The sequence below is a fragment of the Protopterus annectens genome, chromosome 9.part0 (genome assembly GCF_019279795.1).
Source record: "Protopterus annectens isolate FY-2018-M chromosome 9.part0, PAN1.0, whole genome shotgun sequence".
In the NCBI taxonomy this organism is placed as follows: Eukaryota; Metazoa; Chordata; order Ceratodontiformes; family Protopteridae; genus Protopterus; species Protopterus annectens.
Window position 1 is genome coordinate 682937770 of NC_056743.1, and position 25881 is coordinate 682963650.

A 25881-nucleotide genomic window follows, 5' to 3' on the forward strand; every position below is an offset into this window, starting at 1 on the left:
TTGGCCAAAAGAAGATGAGTGTGAGGTCAGCACCAAGGATCTAATGGTGTTACTTGAAATTGTGAGGTGATGTTCAGGGAAGAGTTAAGACAGGCACTGGGTGGCAGTGAAGAGTTACCGAATAGCTGGGTAACTACAGCAGAGGTAGTAAGAGAGATGGCTAGAAGGGTGCTTGGTGTGACGTCTGGAAAGAGGAAGGAGGACAAGGAGACCTGGTGGTGGAATGAAGAAGTACAGAAGAGTATACAGAGAAAGAGGCTGGCGAAGAAGTGGGATTGCCAAAGAGATGAAGATAGTAGACAAGAGTATAAGGAGATGAGGTGCATGGCATAGGGAGAGATGGCGAAGGATAAGGCGTATGAAGAGTTGTATAAAAGGTTGGACACTAAGGAGGGAGAAAAGGACCTGTACCGATTGGCTAGACAGAGGGACTGAGCTAGCAAAGATGTGCAGAAGGTAAGGTTGATAAATGAGGGAAACGTACTCACAAGCGAGGAGAATGTGTTGAGCCGATGGAAGGAGTACTTTGAGGGTTGATGAATGAAGAGAATGAGAGGGAGAGAAGGTTGGATGATGTGCGTATAGTGAATCATGAAGTGCAGTGGATTAGCAAGGAGGAAGTAAGGATAGCTATGAAGAGGATGAAGAACGGAAAGGCTGTTGGTCCAGATGACATACCTTTGGAAGCATGGAGGTGTTTAGGTGAAATGGCAGTGGAGTTTTGAACTAAATTGTTGAATGAAATCTTGGAAAGTGAGAGTATGCCTGAGGAATGGAGAAAGTGTTTTGGTTCCGATTTTTTAAGAATAAGGGTGATGTGCAGAGCTGTAGTAACTATAGAGAGAGATTAAACTGATCAGTCACAGCATGAAGTTATGGGAAAGAGTAGTGGAAGCTAGGTTAAGAAGGGAGATGGGAAAGAGTAGTGGAAGCTAGGTTAAGAAGGGAGGTGATGATTAGTCATCAGCAGTATGGTTTCATGCCAGGAAAGAGCACTACAGATACAATGTTTGCTCTGACAGCGTTGATGGAGAAGTACAGAGAAGGTCAGAAGGAGTTGCATTGTGTCTTTTGTGGATTTAGAGAAAGCAGATGACAGGGTGCTTAGAGAGGAGTTGTGGTATTGTATGAGGAAGTCGTGAGTGTCAGAGAAGTATGTAAGAGTGGTACAGGATATGTACGAAGGTAGTGTGACAGCGGTGAGGTCTGTGGTGGGAGTGACTGATGCGTTTAAGGTGGAGGTGGGATTACATGAAGGATCAGCTCTGAGCCCTTTCCTATTTGCAGTGGTGATGGACAGGTTGACAGACTAGATCAGACAGGAGTCCCCATGGACTATGATTTTTCAGATGACATTGTGATCTGTAGTGTAAGTAGGGAACAGGTGGAGGAGACTCTGGAGAGGTGGAGATATGCTCTAGAGAGAAGAGGAATGAAGGTCAGCAGGACTAAGACAAAATATATGTGTGTGATTGAGAGGGAGGATAAAGGAATAGTGAGGATGCAGGGAGTAGAGGTGGCGAAAGTGAATGAGTTTAAGTATTTGGGATCAACAGTTCAGAGTAATGGTGAGTGTGGAAGAGAGGTGAACAAGAGAGTACAGGCAGGATGGAATGGGTGGAGAAGAGTGTCAGGAGTGATTTGTGACTAGTACCAGTAAGAGTGAAAGGGAAGGTCTGCAAGAGGGTAGTGAGACCAGCTATGTTATACGGGTTGGAGACAGTGGCATTGACAAAAAGGTAGGAGTCGGAGCTTGACGTGGCAGAGTTGAAGATGTTAAGATTTGCACTGGGTGTGACGAGGATGGGACATATTAGGAATAAGTATATTAGAGGGTCAGCCCAGGTTGAAAGGTTTGGAGACAAAGCCAGAGAGGCAAGATTACATTGGTTTGGACATGTGCTGAGGAGGGATGCAGAGTATATTGGGAAAAGATGCTAAGGATGAAGCTGCCAGGTAACAGGAAATGAGGAAGGCCTAAGATAAGGTTTATGGATGCGGTGAGAGAGGACATGCAGGTGGTTGGTGTGACAGAGCAAGATGCAGAGGACAGGAGGAAATGGAAAAAGGTTGATCTGCTGTGGTGACCCCTAACGGGAGCAGCTGAAAGGAGAAGATATAGCGATATAGATATAGATATATAGGTATAATAGATATAAATATATATAGATTATATATAGAGATATATAGATTAGATATATATATATATAGATATATATATATATATATATATATATATATATATATAGAGAGAGAGATATATATATATATATATATATATATATAGAGATATATATAGATTGTATATATATAGATAGATATATATATATATAGAGAGATATATATATATAGATATATAGATATAGATTAGATATATATAGATATAGATTAGATATATATAGATATAGATATATATATATAGATTAGATATATATATATATAGATTAGATATATATAGATTAGATATGATATAGATAGATATAGATTATATATATATATATATATATATATATATATATATATATATATATATATATATATATATATATATATATATATATATATATATAGAGAGAGAGAGAGATCTATATCTATCTATATATGTATTTGTATATATACCAACACCCACACATAGCAACACTAAATCCAAATATGCAGAGGACCTTAACTGTAACCTGCCCAAGCAACAAGGACCTCTGAAGCTGAAACGCAAACAAACACCAATCACAACCAAAGTGTCACATAGTTCACAACACCAGTGTGCCACCCAGCAGCAGCCCCTAAGGCAAGACAATGTACCTAACACTTTAGTCATAGGTGACTCTCTAGTCCGGCACACTGATGTCCCTCTCACTAGGTTGAACAAGGAGAAAATTACAGTCAGCTGCCTGTCGGGTGCCAGGATCCGCCACATAATGCATGTGCTCAAGTCACTCCACAACAAGTACAAATATGACTGTCATTGTCCATTTTGGAGTGAATGACTTGAGACGTACCTCCCTGGACTACATGAAAAGAGACATAGAAGAGCTCTGAGATCATGTGGCCCAGGCAGATATGACCCAGCCCTGAGTAGCATCCTGCCTTCGCCCAGAATGATACCACAATATAAGGACAAAATGATTGACTTCAACAGTTGTCTAAGCTTCTGGTGTCATTCAAAGGGGATCCAGTATCTGTCTGCCTGGGACGACATGATTGACAGACCATGATGCTTTGCCAGAGATGGTCTGCACTTGTCGCCCTTGGGATTCAGGTTACTGGCTAAGGCTGTTGCAACCCCTATAGTGCCTTTTTAGGCAAAGTTCAAAGGACAAAACCACAACCGTAACAGGTACAAGCATGCAAAATCTGAAGGTAATGCTACTCAGTGCTATAAGTCTAAACCTCAAAATGCACTCTCTCGAGGCACTCCTAAAAATGGAGAACATCTATATCTGTGCAGTAACTGAGACCTGGTTCAAGGCTCCAGAGAGCACCCCTGCAATACCAGGCTACAATTCTTACCACACTTTTCGGCCACGAAACCAGGACCAAAACACGAAAGGTGGAGGAGTGTCAGTATTCACCAAGGATATTCACACCACCAGGCTAGTTACCCAACACAATGCATCTGAAATAACTAACACTAGATAAGACTGCAATCCAAATTGTAGCTTGCTATAGATCCCCCACCATACCCTAAGATTCTCACTACACCTTTCTAAACATACTGGAAAATATTAAGATAGAACCAAACACCCTAATACTGGGTGATTTTAACTACCCTGCCATTAACTCGGAAAACTACTCCTGTACCAACACCTTTGCCCAACGGTTCTTGGAATTCAGAAATTCCAACGCCCTGGATCAACTAATCCATAGTCCCACCAGGGGGTCCAATATTCTAGACCTGGTCATTACCAACATGGGAAATCGATGCTCCACACCTATGGTCACCCCCTCGTTAGTCAGGCCTGACCATAAGCTAATCACCCTTAACATCCAGATCCTACCCCCACTCCCCAGTAAGGAAACCTCCATAAAAAACTTCTCCAAAGCTAACTTCATACTACTCAAATCAGAAGTGACAAACTTCATGACACCCATGCAAATGGGAACTGAAAGTTCAACTGCTGAATCCTACACTAAGACACTGTACGAGCACATCCAGTCATGCATGAATCGTGCCATCCGAAATGGAACCAAGGTGCTCTCATCCAAAAAAAGGAAGCCAATGTGGTGGTCCTCTGCCATAAACAAACTTTGCAACAAAAGGAAGAAACTGTTGCAGAAAAGAGGAAAATCCCAGGATGCAAAATCCTTCCTTACAAGCCTCAGTAAGAAACTGAGATCCCTCATAAAATTCTCCAAAGCTAGTAACGAAAATAAAATTGCCAAAGATTCCAAAGACAACCACAAGGCATTCTATAACTGTCAAGAATCTAAATGGCAATGCTCAGATCTGCTCTGAGCTAAAACAGAATGGCATTAAATATATTGATCCCACGGATATTGCCAATATCCTGGTAGATCGATTCAGTGCCAACTTCACCCCCCAACTTCTAAATGGCCCATCTCAGTACCGGAAGATTGACCAATTCTGGAAATAATGGCCACACAGATAAAAAAAAAAATGCACTCTCCAAAGCTAAGAATACAGCATCCATGGGACCAGATGACATCCCGGGCTGTGTACTACATGAGCTATAAAATGAACTGACACCTCACCTAAGTGTCATGTTTAATCATAGCCTCACCTCAGGATTTGTGCCCACTGAGTGGCGCACAGCTACAATTATCCCACTCCACAAGGGGGGATCCAACTTGGATCCTGGAAACTACCGTCCCATCAGTCTGACAAGCCTCATCTGCAAGGCCATGGAGCGTATTATCATGGAACGTATAAACAAAGACATTGGCAACCTTAAAACACTGGACCCCACCCAGTTTGGGTTCGTGAAGGGCCAATCTTGTCTCCTGAACTTGATTGACTTCTTCGAATTAGTCTCCAGAGCCATGGACAAGGGTACGGTGATCCACACAGCCTATCTAGACCTTGCCAAGGCCTTTGACACCATCCCCCACTCTGGAATCATAGATAAACTTACTAAACTGGGCATTAATCCCTACGTCACCCAATGGGTTGCTAACTGGCTTACTGAAAGAACCCACACTATAAAAGTAGCAGACTCCAAATCCAGCTCCAGACAAGTGGAGTGCCTCAGGTTTCAGTCTTAGGACCGCTCTTGTTTGGCATCTTCTTCTCTGAAGTACAGGCCAACACTAAGGGACTCTGGCTAACAAAGTTCGCAGATGACTGCAAACTGGGAGCCATTATTGAATCCCCAAATTATGTGGCTACTCTACAAAAGTGCCTTACAGAAACGGATTCTTGGTGGATATATATATATATATATATATATATATATATATATATATATACACACACATACATATACCCTGTTTTCACAAGTAACATTTCAGAATTACCAGCTATGGAAGTAATCTTCACTATTCTCAGAACTCTTGCTGCGCACACTATTTCATCACAGTTTTGCTACTTTTTACTGTTCACTATCCATGTCGAGTGCTTTGTTTCAAGCTGCAGAAGGTGTACTGGAGATTTTGTATCCCAGCAGAGAGTAGCACCGATGGTGGCACAGGCTTTTCTGTTGGCTTACCCTTAATCCTATGTTGATAGACCACTTGGACCAAACATTGTCGGGAAAAAGTCCATTGTTTATGATGGGTTGTTTATTTTTGTGCTTCATACTTGCTTCTGGAGCTTTTCTGCATGTAATTTTTCATAATACTAACATATTCCTTGTTTGTTTCTAGTACCTAAACATCAAGCTGAGTGATATCAGTGTTACAGACCCAGAGAAGTATCCACATATGGTGAGTCTACAAATTATAGGGATTTTTTTTCCCAAAGTTTTCAGAGTGAGCTAGGTAGATGTAGTTGTAAAAACACAAACTATTTCAGTAACTTTTACAGCTAAAAATGACACGTCAGTACTGCTTGCTACTGAGTAATGCCTGTGTGTATCAGGATAATTTTACTGTTCTTTGTTACTGCTTATGTACACCTTGTTTTAATACACCAGCAAGGACCCTGATTTGTGACTGAAAAATTAAAATTCCACTCTTAGATCCTGGTGAATTGTTCTTTTCCTAGAACGATTTTTATTTTTTTTTTTTTTAATTTTTATTTTTTCATTAGTACCCCTAAATTATTTTCCCATCGACTGGTATGTTCCTTAGTGATTGTGAAACCTCTGCAGGTACCACAAATCTGCAACACTTGTATGGGGTTATTTTTTCTGTTAACTTTATTTGCCGCAGGATGTTTTAAGATTACTTTGTCCCTCTGACCCTTGTTCCCCAGGTGGATTGTGCAGGTAAAATGCGTAGTAACAAAACTGCATGAAACTGACAGTATGTAGTGATTAACACGCCTCAATTGTTCCCTCTACAAGTAGTGCAGTTCATGGCGTATGTGAAGATAAAAGATCACTCATTTACCAAAGAACCTATGTATCCGCCATATTCCAGGTAAGCACAGATGTTTAAGAAAAAATCCACTCCTTTATTATCCACTCCTTTATTCATTCGGCTCTCAAAACCAGTATAATGATGGAAATTATATGAAAGCAAAATGATATAGTGATCAAAAATCTTTTATCTACAAAACATTGTTTGAAATGTAAAAATAAAATATGCATCCTACAGTTCAGTTTGCCTAAAAAGTTTTACATTTCACAGCCTGGGAACGCTTACCTCCATGTTTATAGCTGTACATTTTGCACAGGTTGTGTAGATGTATGATCATGCTTAACTCGTTTACTTCACAAGAGCTAAGAAATGCTGGATGTCCTTCAAGGATGCATCTGCAGTCCTTACAAATGGGTTGTCCTGTCGTCAGGCAGCCCTTCGGTCGGCCGGATTCCAAAGTCTGGGTCTGGCCTCGGCTGGTGTCGCACTTCACCCGACGTCATTGCTGCAGTTCTTCGGGTATAAAGGCATCAGCCGACGCCATCTTCCCCAGTCTTTCTTGCCGCGTGGCGCCCGAAGCAGAAGCTGTTCGCAAGTGCCGGTCGGTCAGTGATCATGCTTAACTCGTTTACTTCACAAGAGCTAAGAAATGCTGGTTCTTCACATCCTCATGGGAAAGGAACAGTAGTGTATCCTGAACTACTTTTCTGCAAATCCATTTCTAAAAATCATACTTGAAACAAATGTGCGTGTAAGCATTGAACCCTCATAGTAGCCCATAAAGTGTAAACAAGAAAACCGTTAAACATGCGCAGATCTTCACACATTGTTGACATTCTAACTCCTAGACCTGATTTAATAACTGGCAAATTTAAGTAGCAAAAAGTCAGCAACCATGTCATCCAGACACCTATTGTTTGCCTAATGTAAGCTTCAAAATGAGACTGCATCCAACATTTTATCATGCTGACTGTTTTTTCGTATTTGTTCCAATACCCTATTAAGTTGTATTACTCATACTTTGAGGAGTAAACAATTATGTCTGCAGATGTACCAGTTTAATGTCATGTATCAACAAACTCTTTTCCCAGACTGTCAGCTTTACAGTACATCACTCTTCATGGTTTCATTTGATGTCAGTCTTCATCTCTTCTTGATTTGTCAGTACAGTTCTGATCTGATCCGGCCAATATATAGCTCGCGTCGGCCAGAAATCTCTTGAGCTGCTAGTCTACCCACAGTGCCCCTGTCCACATTACCTCCGATCTCGTTTGCCGCTCTTGCAAGATGTTTCAGCCGACTTCTCTCTTGTAGCCAAGTAAAACTTTTTATTTAATCTTTCTTTAGTAGTTCTCTGAAAACTTTTATTCTTTAGTTTTAAAAATCGTACTATACCGTTAGTGAGAATGTAGTTTCCCTTTACCATTGGTAATTTTCCCTGTACCATCTTGGGTAGTTTTTCCCTCCTCCCCCTTTCTTTTTACCACTGGTAATCTTTCTACCATCTCTGGTAGATTTCTTCTTGTGGTGTGGCTGAGTTTTCTGTGCTTTCCTCATTCTTTCAATTCTCTCTGCCTATCCTGCCTTTTTATTCAGGACGATGGCAGAAAAACTTAAAAGCTCCACTACAGGTTTTCACACTATGTACAGTGTATGGCAGAAAAATGCCAAACTCTAACCATGACTGTTGCGTGTATTGCTTGGCTGTCCCCCACATGAGTGTTGACTGTACAATCTACCAGGGTTTCAGCAACAGAACTCGAGCAGAGAGGAAAAACAAACCTATTCTCAACGGGCTCATTAAAGCCCTATTTAAGGGAAGCCTTGTCCAAGGCCAACCAGTCTCCACTGGCCTCTGGGTCAAAATCCTCCCATTCAGTGCCGATGTCTCCTCCTGCACCAACTGTTAAGAGAAGCATAAGCATGCATCTGAAGGTTCCTCTTCAGAACTGAAAGCTAAAGTTCCAAAGCTTTTGGAGTGGTATGAATCTTCGGCACAGGGAACAATACCAGTGCCTTCGACACCAACTACTACACTTATTCAGTACATGACTACTACTGTTCCAACCATGTCTCCGGTTCAGACACCAGTGCCAACTGTCACTACTGCCATGCCAGTGTTTATATCCCCCATGGTCCCGCAGACCCAGGACCACTTATTCCCCCTCCCTGGACAACTCCCTAGCTCTTTCGTGGAGAGACCCGAGTCTCCTTCTGGGTTGTCCCTGCGCTCCACCAGAAGTCTCTTGGAAGTTGATATTGTAAGGTTGGTGGATCAGATCCTGACAGCCAGGGGTTTTCCCCTCATCTTCTCAGCCCCCCTTCTGGTGCAGGGGGTTTCTCCCCTATAAACCCTTTTTAGCCTCCTCCTCTGACCTCTTCACAGGCTTTAGAGCTGTTGACTCTAACTTCACAGGTACCAATGATTTCAGCCCCGACAGCCATCTTGTTTTTGCCCAGTCCAGCTCTGACGCCTTTGGCACCGTTGGGCCCAAGGAGTTAGAGCCAGGCCCGAGTTTTTCTGTGGAGCTGGTCTTTCCTCTGTTGGCTGCACCGACAGAAGACCCGTCCTCTATTCCAGTTTGTCAGATGGGTCTCCCTGGGTGGGGTGTGACCCTGGTTCTGAAGTTTCTGTCTCTGTTCTGGGCTCCCATCCCTCCTCAGGGGGGCCTGCTTTTCAAGCCATGGAAAGAGCTTTGACAGTTGCCTCATCTCAGGTGCCTCCTGGTTTACCCGGAGTCTCTCCCTGTGACTGAAGGTTTTTCGGTTCTACTGCCAACCTTGATCCCTGGACACTGAACCCCAAGGTCGCAAGACTTGCCTACTGAAGGCGTACCCTCTTCCGAGTTCCCTTCAGGTGTTCCCACTGAAGAGCCTCATTGGAAGATATTGTGTAAGAGGAAACACCTTGATTCTCTCATGGAATCTGTCATGGAGGAGACAGATTTCATTGAGGGGGTGGGTTCCCCACGGTCAACCCCGGAAGACGTCACCTACAGAGACATTCTTGAGATCCTGAAAACAGAGGAGTGATTGGAAGCCCAAAGACCCTTCTTTGAGGAATCTGTACTTGCAGGCCTTTGGTGCTTGTCTGTCTATCTCCTGGTTGACCTCGGCCGCTGATGGCCTAATTAACTTTATCGCTCAGTGTGCTTGGTAGGCTATTGACTCTGTAGAACCTGTCCACTGGAGACCTGACAAGAGTCTTTCTGCTCCTGAGGACCACCCACATTGGGCAAAGGGCTTAATAGTTGATGCCATGGTGGTAGCGGCCATCACCAAGAAAGTACTAGCTGTGGAAAGTTATACTGTACATCCCCCTAACATTGGGCAAAGAGTTTTGTAGTTGATGCTATGGTGGTAACGGCCATCGCCAAGAAAGAACTTGCCAAGGAAAGTTCTGTTGTACATCCCCCTAACAGAGAATCCAGGGCGATGGACAGATTTGGAAAGGGGGTCTGCTTCAGGGCGATGGACAGATTTGGGAAGCGGGTCTATGCTTCATTGACCTTCTCCATCGGATCCTTGAACTTTTTGGCACACTTTTAGACTTCAAAGGGATCTGGTTAAGGAGCTGTCAGATACCCTGGGGTGACGAGTCACTGAGGGGTCCAAGAAAAAGTGGCCTCTCAGTTAGCTACCCTGGAGTCTATTTCAAATTCGTCCTTGAGGCTCATTACGCATGCAGCTGAAGGGGCGAACAGGTCAGCAGGTTCAGGTGTTTCTGTTCGACTACCCGCTTGAATGGTTTCACAAACTCGCACAGGGCGCATCTAAGTCTTCCTTAGTCGGTGCTCCCTTTGACAGCTCCTTTTTGTTTGGACCAAAAATAAAGAAAACTCCTTTCCAGGTGTGAAAATAATGGAACGACTGTCTGCTGTGGGCATACATTTTTCCACTCCTCAGCAATCCTATTCCAGGAGTGGTAAGATGTGGTTCAAGAAATCCTGGAAGCCTTTCTAGGATATGCGTGGTTTGGACTCCCATTGGGGCAGAGGGGGATGTTGCAATGGAAGAAGCTGCCTCAGAGGTAGGGGTGGGCTGCAGAATCATGGTGCCAGGTAGTAGTTTTCTGGTCAACCCTACAAGTGCTCCTGAAAGTGGGCCTGATTGCTTACCTCTGGAGGCAGTCGGGGGCCTGATTGCTTACCTCTGGAGGCAGTCGGGAAGATTTTCCTTGCACCCAAACACCTGGCAACGCATAACCACCAATGCCTGGGTGATAAGGATCATTTCCAGAGGTTATCTAATCCCTTTCACTCTCTTTACCAAGAACACCAGCAAAACTCCCTGACGTTCCAACCAGCCAGAGATCAAGCAGCATTAGAAATACAAAAGCTGCTAGAAAAAAAGTCTTCCAAGAAGTCCCACCAGACCTATTAGGATTCAAGCTTTATTCAAGATTCTTTAGTGCCAAAGAAAACAGGGGACTGGAGACCAACTTTGGATCTCAGTATTATGAACAAATTTGTCCAACAGTCAAAATTTGGATGGTCACGGTTCAGTTAATTCTTCCTTTAGAGGAAAACAATTGGATGTGCTTTATCGACTTTCAAGATGTGCATTACCACATACAGATGGACAAATGCTCAAAGTTTCTCCTCTTCTGGCTTGGAGCCAGTCATTACCAATTCAGAGTGCTGCCCTTTGGTGTCACCACAGCCCCCAGGATGTTCACTAAATGCCTGGCAGCTGTCTCAGCACACTTGAGGCTCCATGGATTCAGAGATTTTACTTGCCTAGATGACTGGCTCCTCACCGCTTCCACCAGGCATCTACTGCTACAAACTATGGACTTCATTGTGGAGCAATCTCAACAGTTGGCTATCTCAACAGTTGAGCATCGCTGTCAATCTTGCAAAGTGTCAACTAACCCCTTCTTAGGATATGGAATTCATCGGAGCTCATCTTGGTACTGTGTCTTGTGTGGCATCGCTTCCCCTACACAGGTTGCAGAAAATACAATCGCATGTGTGTATGAGTGGGTGGGGGTGAGATACTGTTATAGACGGTCATGTCAGGTTGTACGTCTCATTTTTGATACATTCTCAATTATACATTTCGTTTAAAATGTTTTAGTAAGTATTTACTACATCAAATAAGGTTATGTCATTTATTAACTAGATAGCGTTTTGAAATTTTAATTTCATGTATTGTGTTGAATAACTTTATCTTTTTCACTTTTTAAGATGACACTTTTTAGAATGTAATATAAGTGTCATATTTGATAAGGTTTGTTCAAATGTTAAATGTTTTTTAAAAATATACATTTTATTATTGTGACAGATGACAAATATAATAACATCATTTCCTGTTTAACGGGTTTAAAACCAGGATGTTGGGAGGCATCCTGGTTTTCTGAGGAAGTTCACGATAAGAATAAAGTGAAAGAAAGAGCTAACATCATCTGTTTTTGTGGCTACTTTCAGTTTTCTTACAGTCGCTAACTTTTTTTGGTTTACAATCGCAAATTCACCCTCTCCTTCGCTCAGACAAAATACCATCTTGGTAGATTCTGCAGGCATTGGGCTCCATGGCAACAGCGATCATATTAGTTCCCGTGGCAAGATTTCACATGAGACTTCTTTAATTGCTACTTGTGAACCGATGGTCTATTCTAACTCAACCCATGAATCATTTGGTTTTCATATCCAGTCGATGCAAAGACTATCTAACTTGGTGGATGCAGTCCGAGGAGATTCTTCTAGGCCACCCCTTTGTCCCCTTGCAGCCCAAGGCCAGAGTGACCACGGATGCTTCTGAGATGGGGTGGGGGGGCATTATCTCAGGAAGACAATCCAAGGCACCTTGTCCCCCTCCGAGGCCAGTCTGCATATCGATGTACTAGAGTTAAGGGCAGTGCTTTTGGCATTGCAAGCATTTCACTCTGACTTGGCTCAAGGGATGATGTCAGACAAACATGTCTGTAGTCCGGTACATCAACAAACCAAGGGGAACCAAGTCCTACCCACTGTGTCAAGAAGCCCTTTGAGTGTGGCAGTGGGCTATAACTTCCAGCTTGCTTTCTGATAGCAACGCACATCTTGGGGAGTTCATATGTGATTGCGTAAAAATTGTGTAGATGCATCCTCCTGTCTCATGAGTGTGTCTGAACTCCAGAATGGCGAAAAAGATCTTTCTTCCCTGGGGCCAGCCTTGCTGTCTGTTTGCTTCACCCCTGAACAAGTGCAGAAGCTACTTAGCCCGAATTCCCTCTCAGGGGGAGTCCCCCAGAGACTACCTTCCCTGCGATTTGCCCCACAGGTCTCCTTTATGCCTTTCCCTATGATCCGTCTTTTTTCTCAGAGCAGCTCAGTTGAGAAGCAAAGTGATCCTCATTGCACCTTGCTGGGCTCGACAGCTATGGTTTTCCTTCCTCTGGCCTCATCTGCTTCGCCACCATGGATTGTGGACCCATTTCCAGACCTTCTGTCCCATCTTCAGGGACTAGTGCTCCCCAATCTACAGACCTTCAGGCTAACTGCTTGGTTTCACCACTTCTGTTAGTCACCAGGCATAATGAATGATATTCCTTCTGTATGACACATTTTGTTGGCATCCCATAAACCAGCCACCAGGAATCTCCACCATATAGAGATTTTTCTGTTTGGGCTTCTGATAATGGTCTGTACCCATTTTCAGCGCCAGTAGAAAAAGTTCTAGAGCTTCTGTCTACCATTTTTGATAAAGGAGCTTCTGCTTCTACAGTCAGGTTTATCTTAGCAGCTATTTCAAATTTCCATAATGGTATTTTTGTCCAGCCTTTAATCTCCTACAGGCTTTGTAAGCCTTTTCTTAAAGGCACCATCTGTTTAAAACCCCCCTTTTAGGGATCCACTACCACCATGGGGCTTGTCTATTGTATTGCAATCTCTTTAATACTGTTTGAACCTGCAGCTACATGTGACTTAAAATTTCTTTCTTGAAAAACATTGCTTCTCGTAGCTGTCACTTCAGTGAGAAGAGTCTCTGAATTACAGGTTCCATGTTCTAAAGCCCCTTAGATCGTCACTCGGAACAAACCCGACCTTCTTTCCTAAAATGATTCTGTATGTTTCCCAAGTTTTTCTAATGAAGGCGAATACTGCCTGCACCTTCTGGATGTGCACAGGCAATTACGTTTTTATCTTGATAGAACTAAGCAATTTAGACAATCAGAACTGTTACGCCCTTTGCAAGTGCAACCGTGGGCAAACCTGTGTCTGAGGTTACTCTGCCTAGATGGTTAAGGGATTGCATTTCCTTCATTTAAACGAAAGAAAATTTAGACTTCCTAATATCAGTGAAGGCACATACTACCAGATCTATGGCTACTTCAGCTGTTTTTCATTCTAAAACTTCTATGTCAGAAATTTGTGCAGCTGCAACATGGGCTAAACCACGTACTTTTATTACTCATTACAAATTGAATGTGTTCTCCAGGGGGAGAGCCTCCTTTGATCCTATGGTTCTCAGGAACATTCTTCCACAAGGCCACCCAGGATCTATAGCTGGGGACTCTGTCCCACAAGTCAAGAATAGATGAAGATTGACAACATCAGATAAAGAAGTTACGTCTTACCATAACATTCCATCTTTGTTGTCGATCTTCATCTGTTCTTGCATCCCTTCTGCCTGCCCCCTCCTTCATTGGAGATATCTTGGACAAGGTTTCTGGCTTGAGTTATGTCGTCTTCAGTGTGATTGCAAACTTGATCTGAGGTAAAGTGGAGAGGTGCATTGTGGGTAGACTAGCAGCTCGAGAGATGTTTGGCTGGATCGGTTCCGAGGATTGGAACCGTACCCACAAGTCAAGAATAGATGAAAATTAACACCCCAGATGAAACATTATGGTAAGACATAACTTTATTTCTTCAGGTATGGTGGATATGTGTTGTCAGGTTCAGTTTGGTCTGATGGCAGCTTCAAACTGATGACATCTGTCAGTTTGTTGCTATCCTTCCTTAAGCAATACTGATATATGAAAAATATAATTTTATAATCTGAAATGTAAACAGACTGGTGTATGTCTGCAGTTGTGGTAGTGGAGGCCGTATTTCAGGGGCATATTTGTCCATATTTTCGTAAGCTTTCAAATAATTCTTTACAGTACTTCCCAAGTTATGCAGGGCTCTCTCTATTCATAGTAATATACAGTATTTTGGGAAACATACATGAACAACTTATGTCTGTAGTTGTGCTAGTGTGTAACACACATTTAATATACGTTTATAGGACTCTGGCACAATTCAGTGCAGTGACTGGTTAATTTGCAGCAGTCTTAGTATAAATTATCAGAAATATTAAAATATGCAGATTTTCATGATCACCATTTATTCATGTAATATCTTCATTTTCACCTCGCCCTGAGTCACAGTTGCTATGCATCTTCAGCCACCTCCATCTGTGTCTTGATACTTGTATAATACATAACTTGTCAATGGAATATTAATGCAGATATGAAAAGGTGGCATATTCTTTACATTCCAGGACCAAAGTACATTAGGTTCATTACTACCAATGCGTTCACTTAATGTTCAAATCAAGACTGTGTTTACAAAACCTTTTTAGAATTGAGCCAAACTCACATTTGCAATAACTTTAATAAAGCTATTAGCAAAATTGATGTATTATGCAAGTATCTACGATTTGGAAGTTCACATTCATCACCTTGAGAACTTAGAACTTTGGGATGTAACCTGAGCTACTGTCATGATCACCACCACCACACTGTGACCATAAGTTACTGAATATTTACCATCCATCCCACGCCTTTAGAGGACAACACACTGGGAGTCTGTGGAAAGATAATGAAGCCTCAGCTGATAAAGTTTTGATTTTCTTCTCTTTGGAGCCTTCTCCTTCAAGATCAGGATAGAAGGCAGAGTGCAAGAGGAAAGATCTCTAGTATTCTGTTAGTCTCCCACCCCTTTACATAGATGTGGAAGCTTGTTCCACCATCCTGTTCAGATGACACCCAGGTTCATGGAAATTTTGGATGTTGTGTTAAAATGGGATGGATTCTAAACCCTTTTCTTGACAGAATGCATCTTCAGGAAGTCTTCCAGCTAGTAATTTAGCTTTGTTGTCTCCACGATGTCTCTCTTGAAATATCTCTTGAATATTCACTTCTGACCTGCCCCTTTCTAAAACTGCATCTGAAAAAGCTTATGAAATAATTTTTTTAATTTGAAACGTGTAGAACCCGATTTGGATCTCTCAACTGAAGTTCAAGGTAATGAGGATTAACTTCCCTCTGAGGAGCCTAAGTTTGGACCATTTCTCAATTATGTATCAGTAGAAGGGTGGCCCACTTGATCAATCTCCTGTACCTAGTAGAGGTTATAGAAAGCATGTCAGGTTTTTCTTCCCATATCTCCTTTGTGCCTCCCCTTACATAAAAATGTTCAGGATGCCAGAAGGATTTTGTATGAGAACCTTGAAATGGTTGGCACTGTACCCAAGAAAGTGGTCTTGATTTTCAGTTGGGCAGAAACTCCCAAGTTTAACTACTGTTATGTGGCAGCCTGTCCCAGGCTATAGTTTCTAGAATCATGTCTGTGTCCTCACTCATAGGGATACTTAAAATTTAACTCAAGGCTGTTCTTCAGAGGGGCATAGCTGAGATAAATTACAGCATGCTGTGGAAGAATTCCAAATGGACTTCCTGAAAGAAGAAAATAAATTAAAAAAGGACCCAGGCGTATACCATGATTCTTAGCAGCTTCATTCCACGTGACCTGTAATGCAGTGGAAGGAGTCGCTGGGGCAACAGGTTCTGGTTTTGCAATTTCTCAGCTCTTAACTGCATCATCTTCATTTAGCAGAGTACAGTAAGATGTCATTTTTAGAATCCCCTTCAGGTGCCCTTACCAAGTTCGGTCCTTAAGTTTAAGAGCATCTTGAAGGAGTGAGAGAACAGGGCAGACCCAGACAGGTATGTGAGCTAACTATCACTCCCTCCAATGTTCATTTCTGGAATGCAGTGGAATTTAGTGTCTGATATGATTCCAGCATGGCTCACAACCACAGTGGCAGGAGTGTGCTTGGCAGCAGGCAGTTGCTCCATATTTCTGTCAGCAAGGTAGTAAACACAGAGACCGTATTCTGTGTATCCCCTTGGAGGTTGTAATCTGACTGTGGAGGATTAGAGTAGCCCTTGGAGTTTTTGTTGCCTCTCTCATAGAGGCATTCGTGGGGGGGGGGGTCCCCTCTGTTTTCCACACTGGAAAAAAACTCTCCAGGCATTCAGATCTTGGAGATTATTGCTAATGGGTACTTTATCTCCTTCCTCACCCCATTTCATGTCCCATCTTCATTCTTGCCATACTGTTAAGGTATTGTCAAAACAGGACTGGACTGCACAAATTAATTGATAAAGAGCCATCCAGCAGTTCTCGCCAGACCTTAAAGGGTTTTTGTATTCCACATTTTTGGTGGTTAAGAAAATCAAGGACTTCAGACACTTTGATCTTGGCAGCCTTGGAAGCTTTCTGTTCCAATTGGACTTTTTTGAATGGGCATAGTGAATTTCATCCTTAATATCGGCCCAGAGGAGACTGGATGTGCTGTTTGACTTCCAAACTGCCTTCGTCCTTATAAAGATTGTCAAGGAGGTTTCTACGCTTCTCGGTAGAGGCCAGTCACTACCATTTTCAGATATGTTTACGTCTGCATGTCCAAGGTTGCAGTCCATCTTAGGTTGAGGGCTCCTAGATTTACCTTCTGGGATAACTGCTTGCCATGCCAGAGACTCTGATCTGTTGTCTTCCCTTTGCCTCACATTGAATCTTGCAAAAATATTGCCTCTTCTCTCAGCAGTTGCTTACATTCATTGGGTGTTCCTTGGGAATGAGAGAGTCTTAAAAGCCTGTCATAGTGCAAAAAGATCTTATCTGAAAAGCATGCAGACCCTGTCATGCGATCCTTCTATACAGTAACAACGGAAACTTGTCTCAAGGTGCCGAATCTGACCAAATCCTCGTTTTCATAATCCCAGAGGGGAGGCTCTATATGAAGGTTTTCCACTTGACTTTTTGGGTAGAAGGGATTACAGTTTTTGTGTCTCTCCATCTTGTAATAACTGTAGAACTTGCCGTCTTTATCTTTTCTTGTGGCCAAATCTGACAAGCCCTCCTGCAAGGCAACTTTTCCAAACCTACTACTTGGGTGACTGTGGTGACGGGTACATAGTGTAGAATTCCATTTCAGTGGGCAGACTTCACAGGAGACTTTGTTACAACAAGAGTGAGATGAGGGTAGCATTTCTGTCCCTTCTAGTTGAACAGGACTCCACTGGACAGACCTTTTTTTTTTCATTTGGACAAAACATGTTAATTATTTATTTATTTTTTTTGTTTACTATTAAAATGTGGATTAGCGTTGTTACCTCATAGCAAGAAGTTCTCCCGTTCGATTTTCAGTTAGTGTGCGGGGAGTGCCTTGTGGGGAGTCTGCATGTCCTCCCCGCGGGTCGAGTGGCGTTCTGAAAGACATGCGTGAATGGGAGTGCCTTCGTTGAAGGTTTGGCGTTGAGCTGGCAACTCGGCACCGTGAAAATCTACTGCCAATCATTAGCGGACCGGAGTTCTGCTGTGGCGACCCCTAACCGGGAAAAGCCGAAAGACAACAGCATTAAAATGTGGATTGGTACATGAGCGAAACTGGGATGGTCGCGTGCATATTTCCCAGTTCTCGTAATTCTGATCTGGAAATGTTCAAATCTATGGTAGCAAATGCTTTTGCTAATGTGTGATCATTCTGATACCAGATTGCACTACAGTGGTGTAGATCAAGTATAGCTTTAAGAAGCTTTCTAGGGGCTTGCACATGTGTATAAATATTGAGCACATGAGAGCCTGACTGCCATTTTGTAGTAAGCTGTTGAGATGTAAGTATGCATGTCTGTGTAGTCTGTCACTATAATCAGTGTATATTTTGTACTGCTGCTATCATCGTGATATTTTTCGATGCAATAAAGCATATAAACAAACCTAACCTGCCTGTTTTCACTTGTAAAACAAGACTAGTGACACGGTGTCAGAATGGGATTCAGATTCTGGACCGTTAATGTTGGAGGAATATAGAAGAGCAGATCATCCCTACTGCATGTATAATTCGCAAAAACAGATCAGAAACGAATTTCAGATATCAAAGTGTACTTAAATGATTTCTTATTCGCGAAATATAAAATGAAGCAATTGGAACTCTCAAAACACATTTCTAGTTAAACGAAATGTCCAGAACTCCGACGTATTGATAAAAATATCTGAATAACTACAGAAAATGTTTGAAATAATGTCTGAATCTCATAAAATGTGTAAAATAAGGGAAATGACAGCAGTTTTTTGGTATGTACTACTTTTTTGCATTAATTAAAGCTATTTGAGATATCCGAGGTGTATGAATTGTTCACAAGTTTGTGCAGTATTACACTACAGTTATTTTGCAAGATACAGCCATTTCAAAGCATATTTTGCAAAGTACAGTATTTCAAAGAGTATATTGTGCATTTGAATGCAAGTACTGTCTGTGTGTGCATGTTCGTATATAATTACAAGAGCCATATTTCAGTGTGTTTGGACATACTTTGTTGGCATGACAGAAGAATTTTGAAAACTAGGTCCACTTGTCCTTTGATGTTGATGCAGAGAATTGGAGAGTGTTTGAGTAAGAGTACGATATTTTTACACAAGCTGCATTTTCTGGTAAAGATGACCATGCAAAGGCATTTATTCTGCTTAATTTTGCTGTTTCAGAAGCCATAGAAAGAGCGTTCATTTGTGTATGCACCTGCTGTATTTGAAGAAGAGAGGGGAAAACTGTCACATAGTGGTACCAAATGAGTCAAGGGAAGACCTCAAGTGCTTAAAATGTAACTTTAGAGAAATGTGTAACCCCCAAAGGTATATTACAATGGAAGGGCACTTATTTTACACAAGAGATCAAAAGTCTGGTGAAACTTTTACAGCGTATATAACTAATTTGAGAAACAAAGCTAAAACGTGCAGATTTGGTGATTTTTTTTAAGGGATGAGTTGATAAGACAGACTTGGGTGTGGTATTAAAGATGATGCCGTGTGAAGGATTTTGCTTTGAGACTGTGATTTCACTCTGAATAAGGCCATTGAGATAGTATGCAGCGCATGGTTAAAAGAAACGGGCCCAGGCACATGGCAGCAACTGTGAGCCCTGCAACAGTCACTGGAAAACCCCATAGATTCTAGCAATTCCAGCGTGCACACAGTCTCAGTGAAGCACAAGGGTGAGTCAGCAAACAAGCATAAGAGTGAGGGCACATGCTCACCTAGCCTCATAGTCAGTTGTCATAATTGTGGTGGAAACTGAGCCTAAAAGAGAAGTGCTTAGCTTTTGGTCAGCAATGCCACAGATGTAAAAAGTGGAATCATTTTCAAAGATTTTTTAAATCAAAAGGGGTTCATTCTTTTATTAAAAGAGAACATTCCAAGAGAAGCTCAGTTAGAAAGCTGTGACCCTACTTTTTATGTTGATGGTGTGTCTGTGCTTAATAACAGGCAATGCAGTAGATTTATGGACAAAGAATGAAGTATTTTATACTGTTAGGATAAATGGAAGACCCATATACCTCAAAGCTGGTACCGATTCAAAGTGCAATGTTATGTCAGCAGAAATATTTGCTAGAGTATGTGTTGGTGAAAAGCTTGATATGGCAAAGTGTGCGAAGCTTGTTGCTTATGGTGGTAAAGAAATTCAGTCTGAAGGTTCAGTAGTGCTTTCATGTTACTGTGCTGGGAACAGCTATGACTTGCAATTTTTTGTGGTCAAAAGGCACATACAGTCATATTATTAGGCCTCAAAGGCATTTTGAAAATGGGACTGCTTTCATTTAATAAGGAAGTCCATAGTGTCAGCTTAAAAGATCACTGTTCTAATTTCACCCAGTCTATTTTCTCTACCTAAGCTGATGTTTTCAAAGACGAACTAGGCAAACTCCCAGTTGTATACTCCATGAAGTTAGACCCAGATGTCAGCCCAGCCCAGAAAGGTCCAGTAACTGTGCAGGACAGAGTCAAGGCCAAGCTAGATAAAATGGTGCAGTAAGGTGTGATTTGTCCACTCTGAACCTACTGAATGGGTATCTTCCATGGTCGTACTGAATGGGTATCTTCCATGGTCGTAGCTCATAAGTAAAGCTCAGGTAATATCAGAATATGTATTGATCCACGAGATTTGAACAAAGCACTAAAAAGACCTCATCATCCAAAGCGTACAGTCAAAGATGTCGCTGCTGTTATGCCAAATGCCACTGTTTTTTTCTGCCTTGGATGCAGAGTGTACATTTTGGCAAATTTTACTTTACCAAAAATCTTTATTGCTAGATACTTTCAGTACTCCTTTTGGCAGTTACAGATTTTTGAGAATGCCATCTAGGATAAGTTCTGCCAGTGAAGTCTTTCAGAATGCAGTGGAGCAAATTTTTTCTGGATATCAGTGTGCTGTTATAGTGGATGATATTCTAGTAGAAGGTAATGGTGAAGCTGAGCATGACAGAAACCTCAGGAAAGTTTTGGAAGGAGCACGTGATGTGAATCTTAAGCTGAATCCTGAAAAGTACAAAATCAGGCTACGATAAGTTAATGTTAGTCATTTGTTTACCAGTTCAGGCTTACGACTGGATCCTTCCAAGCAAACTGCTATACTTTGAGATGCCAGCTCCAGACAATGTTCAAGCCCTACAACTTTTTCTTGGCATGGTTAACCATCTAGGCACGTTCATTCCAGACTTAAGCCAGCTTTCAGGACTGCTCAGAGTTGACACACACAGGTGCAGCTTGTTCATGGTTAGAACAACGCCAAAGATCATTTGATGTCCTGAAACTTTGTCCACAAACCAGTTACTTTTTGTTGTGGTGCTTCAAAGTTTGGTTTTGGTGCAGTCATTCTTCAAGAGGGTAGACCAGTAGCCTATGCTTTCAGAACTGTGACCCAAACTGAAATGCAATATGCTCAGATAGAGAGTGAACTCTTGGAAATTGTTTGCATGTTAAAAGTTCCATGATTGTATTTATGGTAGACCTGTCGAGGCTGAAACATATCACCAACCTCTAATCACTATTTTGAGAAAGCCTATGCATACAGCTCCTGCCAGGTTGCAAAGCATGATTCTCAAATTGCAAAAGTATAATTTCAGTCTTGTCTGCACAAAAGGCAAACTTCTTTATCTTGCTGATACTTTATCCAGATCACCCAGAGATGCCACTGAACAGCATGGCAATGAGAAACTTGATTTTGAAGTCCTGGAAATGAGAATTTTTTCTTACACACATCTTGAGCTTAGAAGGCACATAACCACAGATCCAGTTCTTCAGAAGCTCAACCACTTTATCAGTCGAGGATGGCCGACAAAGCAATCTTGTTTACCAGTTGACCTGCAACCTTACTTTCCTTACAGAGCTATTTTGTCTGACAATGGTTTTGTCATGAAAGGTCCTAAAGTGATTGCTCCAGAGTCCTTGCAACAAGAGTATATCACTATTTTGCATCGTCGCTACCCAGGAGCAGATTTTACCAAAAGAAGGGTGAGAAGACTAGTATTTTGGCTTTGTATGTCACGGGATATTGAGGAAGTACTTTCTTAAGTATGTAATAGTACTAAGCCACATCAGGAATCTGGTTTAGCAGAAGAGAATCTGTTGAACTACCTTGGTCGACAGTAGCTACAGACCTTTTTGATTGAATGTTTCAACATTAAGTTGGTGTTAGCCTCTTACTCAAATTGGTTCGAGATTGACCTACTTCCTAAACTAGCATCTAGTACTGGCATTACTAAGATGAAGCGTCATTTTGCACTGTAGATTCCCCACCAGGTAGACCCATAGTCGCTGGTAGGGGATTTTTGACTGAACTTATTTCTAAATACTTGGAATATCAGTTAAAGCCCTTATTGGTTTTGGTTAGAGCCAGATTGAAGGATACTAATGAGTTCCTTCAACTGATAACCTACAAGTACCTTAGACATGCAATCACTATATACTAATATTTCTCATACAGGTGGTATTATGGCAGATACTGGCTCAAGGAATATGGAAATATTCTGAAGAACACTGGGATTTTCTAATAAAAATGATTAGTTTGGTACTAGAACACAATGTGTTCTATTTTTGGAATGATTGTTATTTGCAGTTAAGTGGTACAGCAATGGGTACTGTATTTGCCCCTATCTATGCTGACCTTTTTATGGGCTCCATTGAATGTGGCTTGATATATGGAGATCAGAATGTACATCTAAAATATTTAAATGTGGCGCCGTTTTCTGGACGATTGTTCGGGAATATGGACTAGTACGTTGGAAGATTGGCATATATTTGTAGAATACCTGAACTCTAATGAGTTCGGCATGAAGTTCACAGATAGAACAGAACCATATACTATTGATTTTCTTGATGTGAACGTGACAAAAGTGCTGGATGGTACTATGGGCACAACATTATATAGGAAACCTTTTACAAAAAATGCCCTTCTAGAAGCCTACACTTACTAATATACCGACAGCCCAGTTCCAGAGACTGCGTCACATTTTGTAGTAATGATGATTATATTAGTGAGGCACAGGACATGAAGGATAGGTTCATAAATGGGGGTTATGATAAAGCTCATATTAATTCAATATGTGATAGAGCTATGCAGTTTAAAGAGAACCATTGCTGTACACTTCACAAACAGATGATAATAGGGTAAATCCTCATGATGTTCTAAAATTAGATTTATGACTACCTATGGTACCAATACTTACAAAATTAAAGAAATCATAAATAGACATTGGCATATTTTAAAATCAGATTTATTAGATCAATGTCTGGATGATGTGTGTTCATTTAGTTATAGACTTGGTTAAAAACACTGAAGTTCTGTCTGTACAAGAAAATGGCTAAAAATTGTGATTATAGACAGGATGGGTCTAAGGGAAGTACCTTTTGTGGCAATTGTACGTATTGTAAGGTTATTTCAAAAACAAAATGTCTTACTTCAATAAATACACTTGAGTATTTGAGATTAGATATTTGATTACTTGTCAAACAGAATGGGTGATGTACATGGCCATATGTCAATGTGGTGCTTTCTACGTGGGTCAAACCTCTAGAACCTTTAAGACTAGAATTGCTACCCATTTGAGTGATATTAATTGTAGAAGACCTAGAAGTGCCCTATTTAAACATAAACTCTAACACGATACAGCCCATTTTGTGTTTGTAGGAATTGCTAGAGTTGTGGGGTTACATCTTTCTGATAATAGCAAAAACAGGATTTTGGATAAGAAAAAAAGATTATGGATTACTAACCTGGGAGCTTTATATAAACCTGGTTTGAATGGGTACTGGGGATTAACTATGAGGGTGTCTGTGTACTGTACTTTTCATTAGTTTTATTGTTGTGAGATGATATAATAGCTTAAATATTAAGTTAATTATATTATATGTTTATATATTTTTTTGATACACAAGGATATGTGGAATAATAAGGGAATATATACCATGTATATGTTTATTATGCTACAGGAAGATTGTAGATGCCCTAATAATTTATTTTATTTATTTTTATTTTTTTATATTGTATATGCATATTGTTATGGAATGTCATTTAACACTTGTAACTACTATAGCTTTAATTGGCTGTGTATTGAACTGAAGAGGGAAGTCATGTAATTACACACCGAGGACGCTAGAGGGCAAAATCGGACACCGGTCTGTGGTAGTCTGTACCATATTTTTCACTAACTCCACTGCTGAGAGATGGTATAACAGTAAAAAATAAAATTGAGCTATTTTAGCTCACTCAAAAGTGCTTCCAGACTCGTTTTTTTGCCTGTATTTGGGCATTTTATCAAAAGAAGCTTTGCTGGGTTGAGTGCTGGTATTTTGTTTTGGTGTTGTGCTTATTAACCGGAGCACCCCTTTTAACACGTGCACCGCTACTTTTGGATTCAGATATACAGGATCTATATTAGTGTATCGAATGGACTAAATAGCTTTTATATACACACACATACGCACACATATACATATACACACATATAGATATATAGGATCTATATTAGTGTATCGAATGGACTAAATAGCGAAAGCTATTAAGTCTATCTAATACTGTCGAAATGGCAAAATAGCGAAGACACGGAACATTGAATTTTTTTCCCAGGGAAAAAATTCGGTGGGCCGTCTTCGGGACTTTGCCATTTCCTCCACTATGGTGTGACCTCGGAGTTGGTATATTTAAGTAGGGGGGTGTGGGGGCGAAGCCCCCACTTAACTTTGTATTTAAGTTTTTTTTTTTTTTTTTTTCCGGAGCAGCAAATTTTTCCCTGGGAAAAAAAATTTTGTTCCGTATGTTCGATATTTTGTGGTTTAGACATTATCTGTACGATGAAATAGCGTTCGCTATTTTCATTGTATGATAAGGTAATATAGACACTGTATATATACATGTATGTATACACATGTGTATATGTATGTGTGTGTGTGTGTGTGTATATATATATATATATATATATATATATATATATATATATATATATATAATATAAATATGTGTGTGCATATATATGTGTATATACACACGTGTGTGTGTGTATATGTGTGTATGTATATATATATATATATATATATATATATATATATATATATATATATATATATATACACACATACATACACAGATATATATTTATATATATGTGTGTGTGTATATATATATATCTATATATATATATATATGTGTGTGTGTGTGTATGTATGTATGTATATATATATATATATATATATATATGTATATGTATATATATATATATATATATATATATGTATATACACACACGTCTAGATAAATGTAGATTATTAGAAACCGCTAGTATTAATGAGGCGAATGCCAAAGTACAGGTTGCAAAAGGAAATATAACAATGGCTACTGCTTCTAATATAGAAGCTAATGTGGACAAAATGCAATGGAAGGCCAATAATTTTGATTTTCAGCAAGAATTTAATAGAGCGATTCCTGCTACAAGAGTGAACTTAACCCTAGCAGAACGCCTAAAAAGCTTTGAAAAGAAATTATATGCAATGAAAAAGTTACAGTTGGAGAACGGGTATCTAATGAGGAACATTGAATTGGGATTGGTACCTCGTGGGTTGCGATTATGGAGATACCCTAACGGTATAGCCGGTGATAATGAAATGATTCAAGAAGTGCACCAATTGTTTGATAACACAGGGTTGGAGCTAATGAAAATTATGATTAAATATAACAATGTGGTTATAGCCCGGCAAATGAGTGAATTAGAACAGGATAATGACAATATATTGAATGATTTAAATTTTGAAAGTTATTTAACCAACTATAAAAACATTTTGAGTAGTATTGACAATGATTGCCATGTAATATTTCAAAGAAAAA

At 40.7% G+C, this 25881-nt stretch overlaps 1 protein-coding gene across 1 annotated transcript in view; it reads left to right on the forward strand.

The window, feature by feature from the left end:
* The window catches only part of LSM2 (LSM2 homolog, U6 small nuclear RNA and mRNA degradation associated), a 137039-nt gene extending 115969 nt beyond the window's left edge, over positions 1-21070 (forward strand). The window contains exons 4-5 of the mRNA XM_044082147.1: positions 5821-5925; positions 20930-21070. Coding sequence (XP_043938082.1) covers positions 5821-5925; positions 20930-21070 — 246 coding nt within the window. The remainder of the gene's footprint in view (positions 1-5820; positions 5926-20929) is intronic.
* Positions 21071-25881: the final 4811 nt, after the last annotated feature.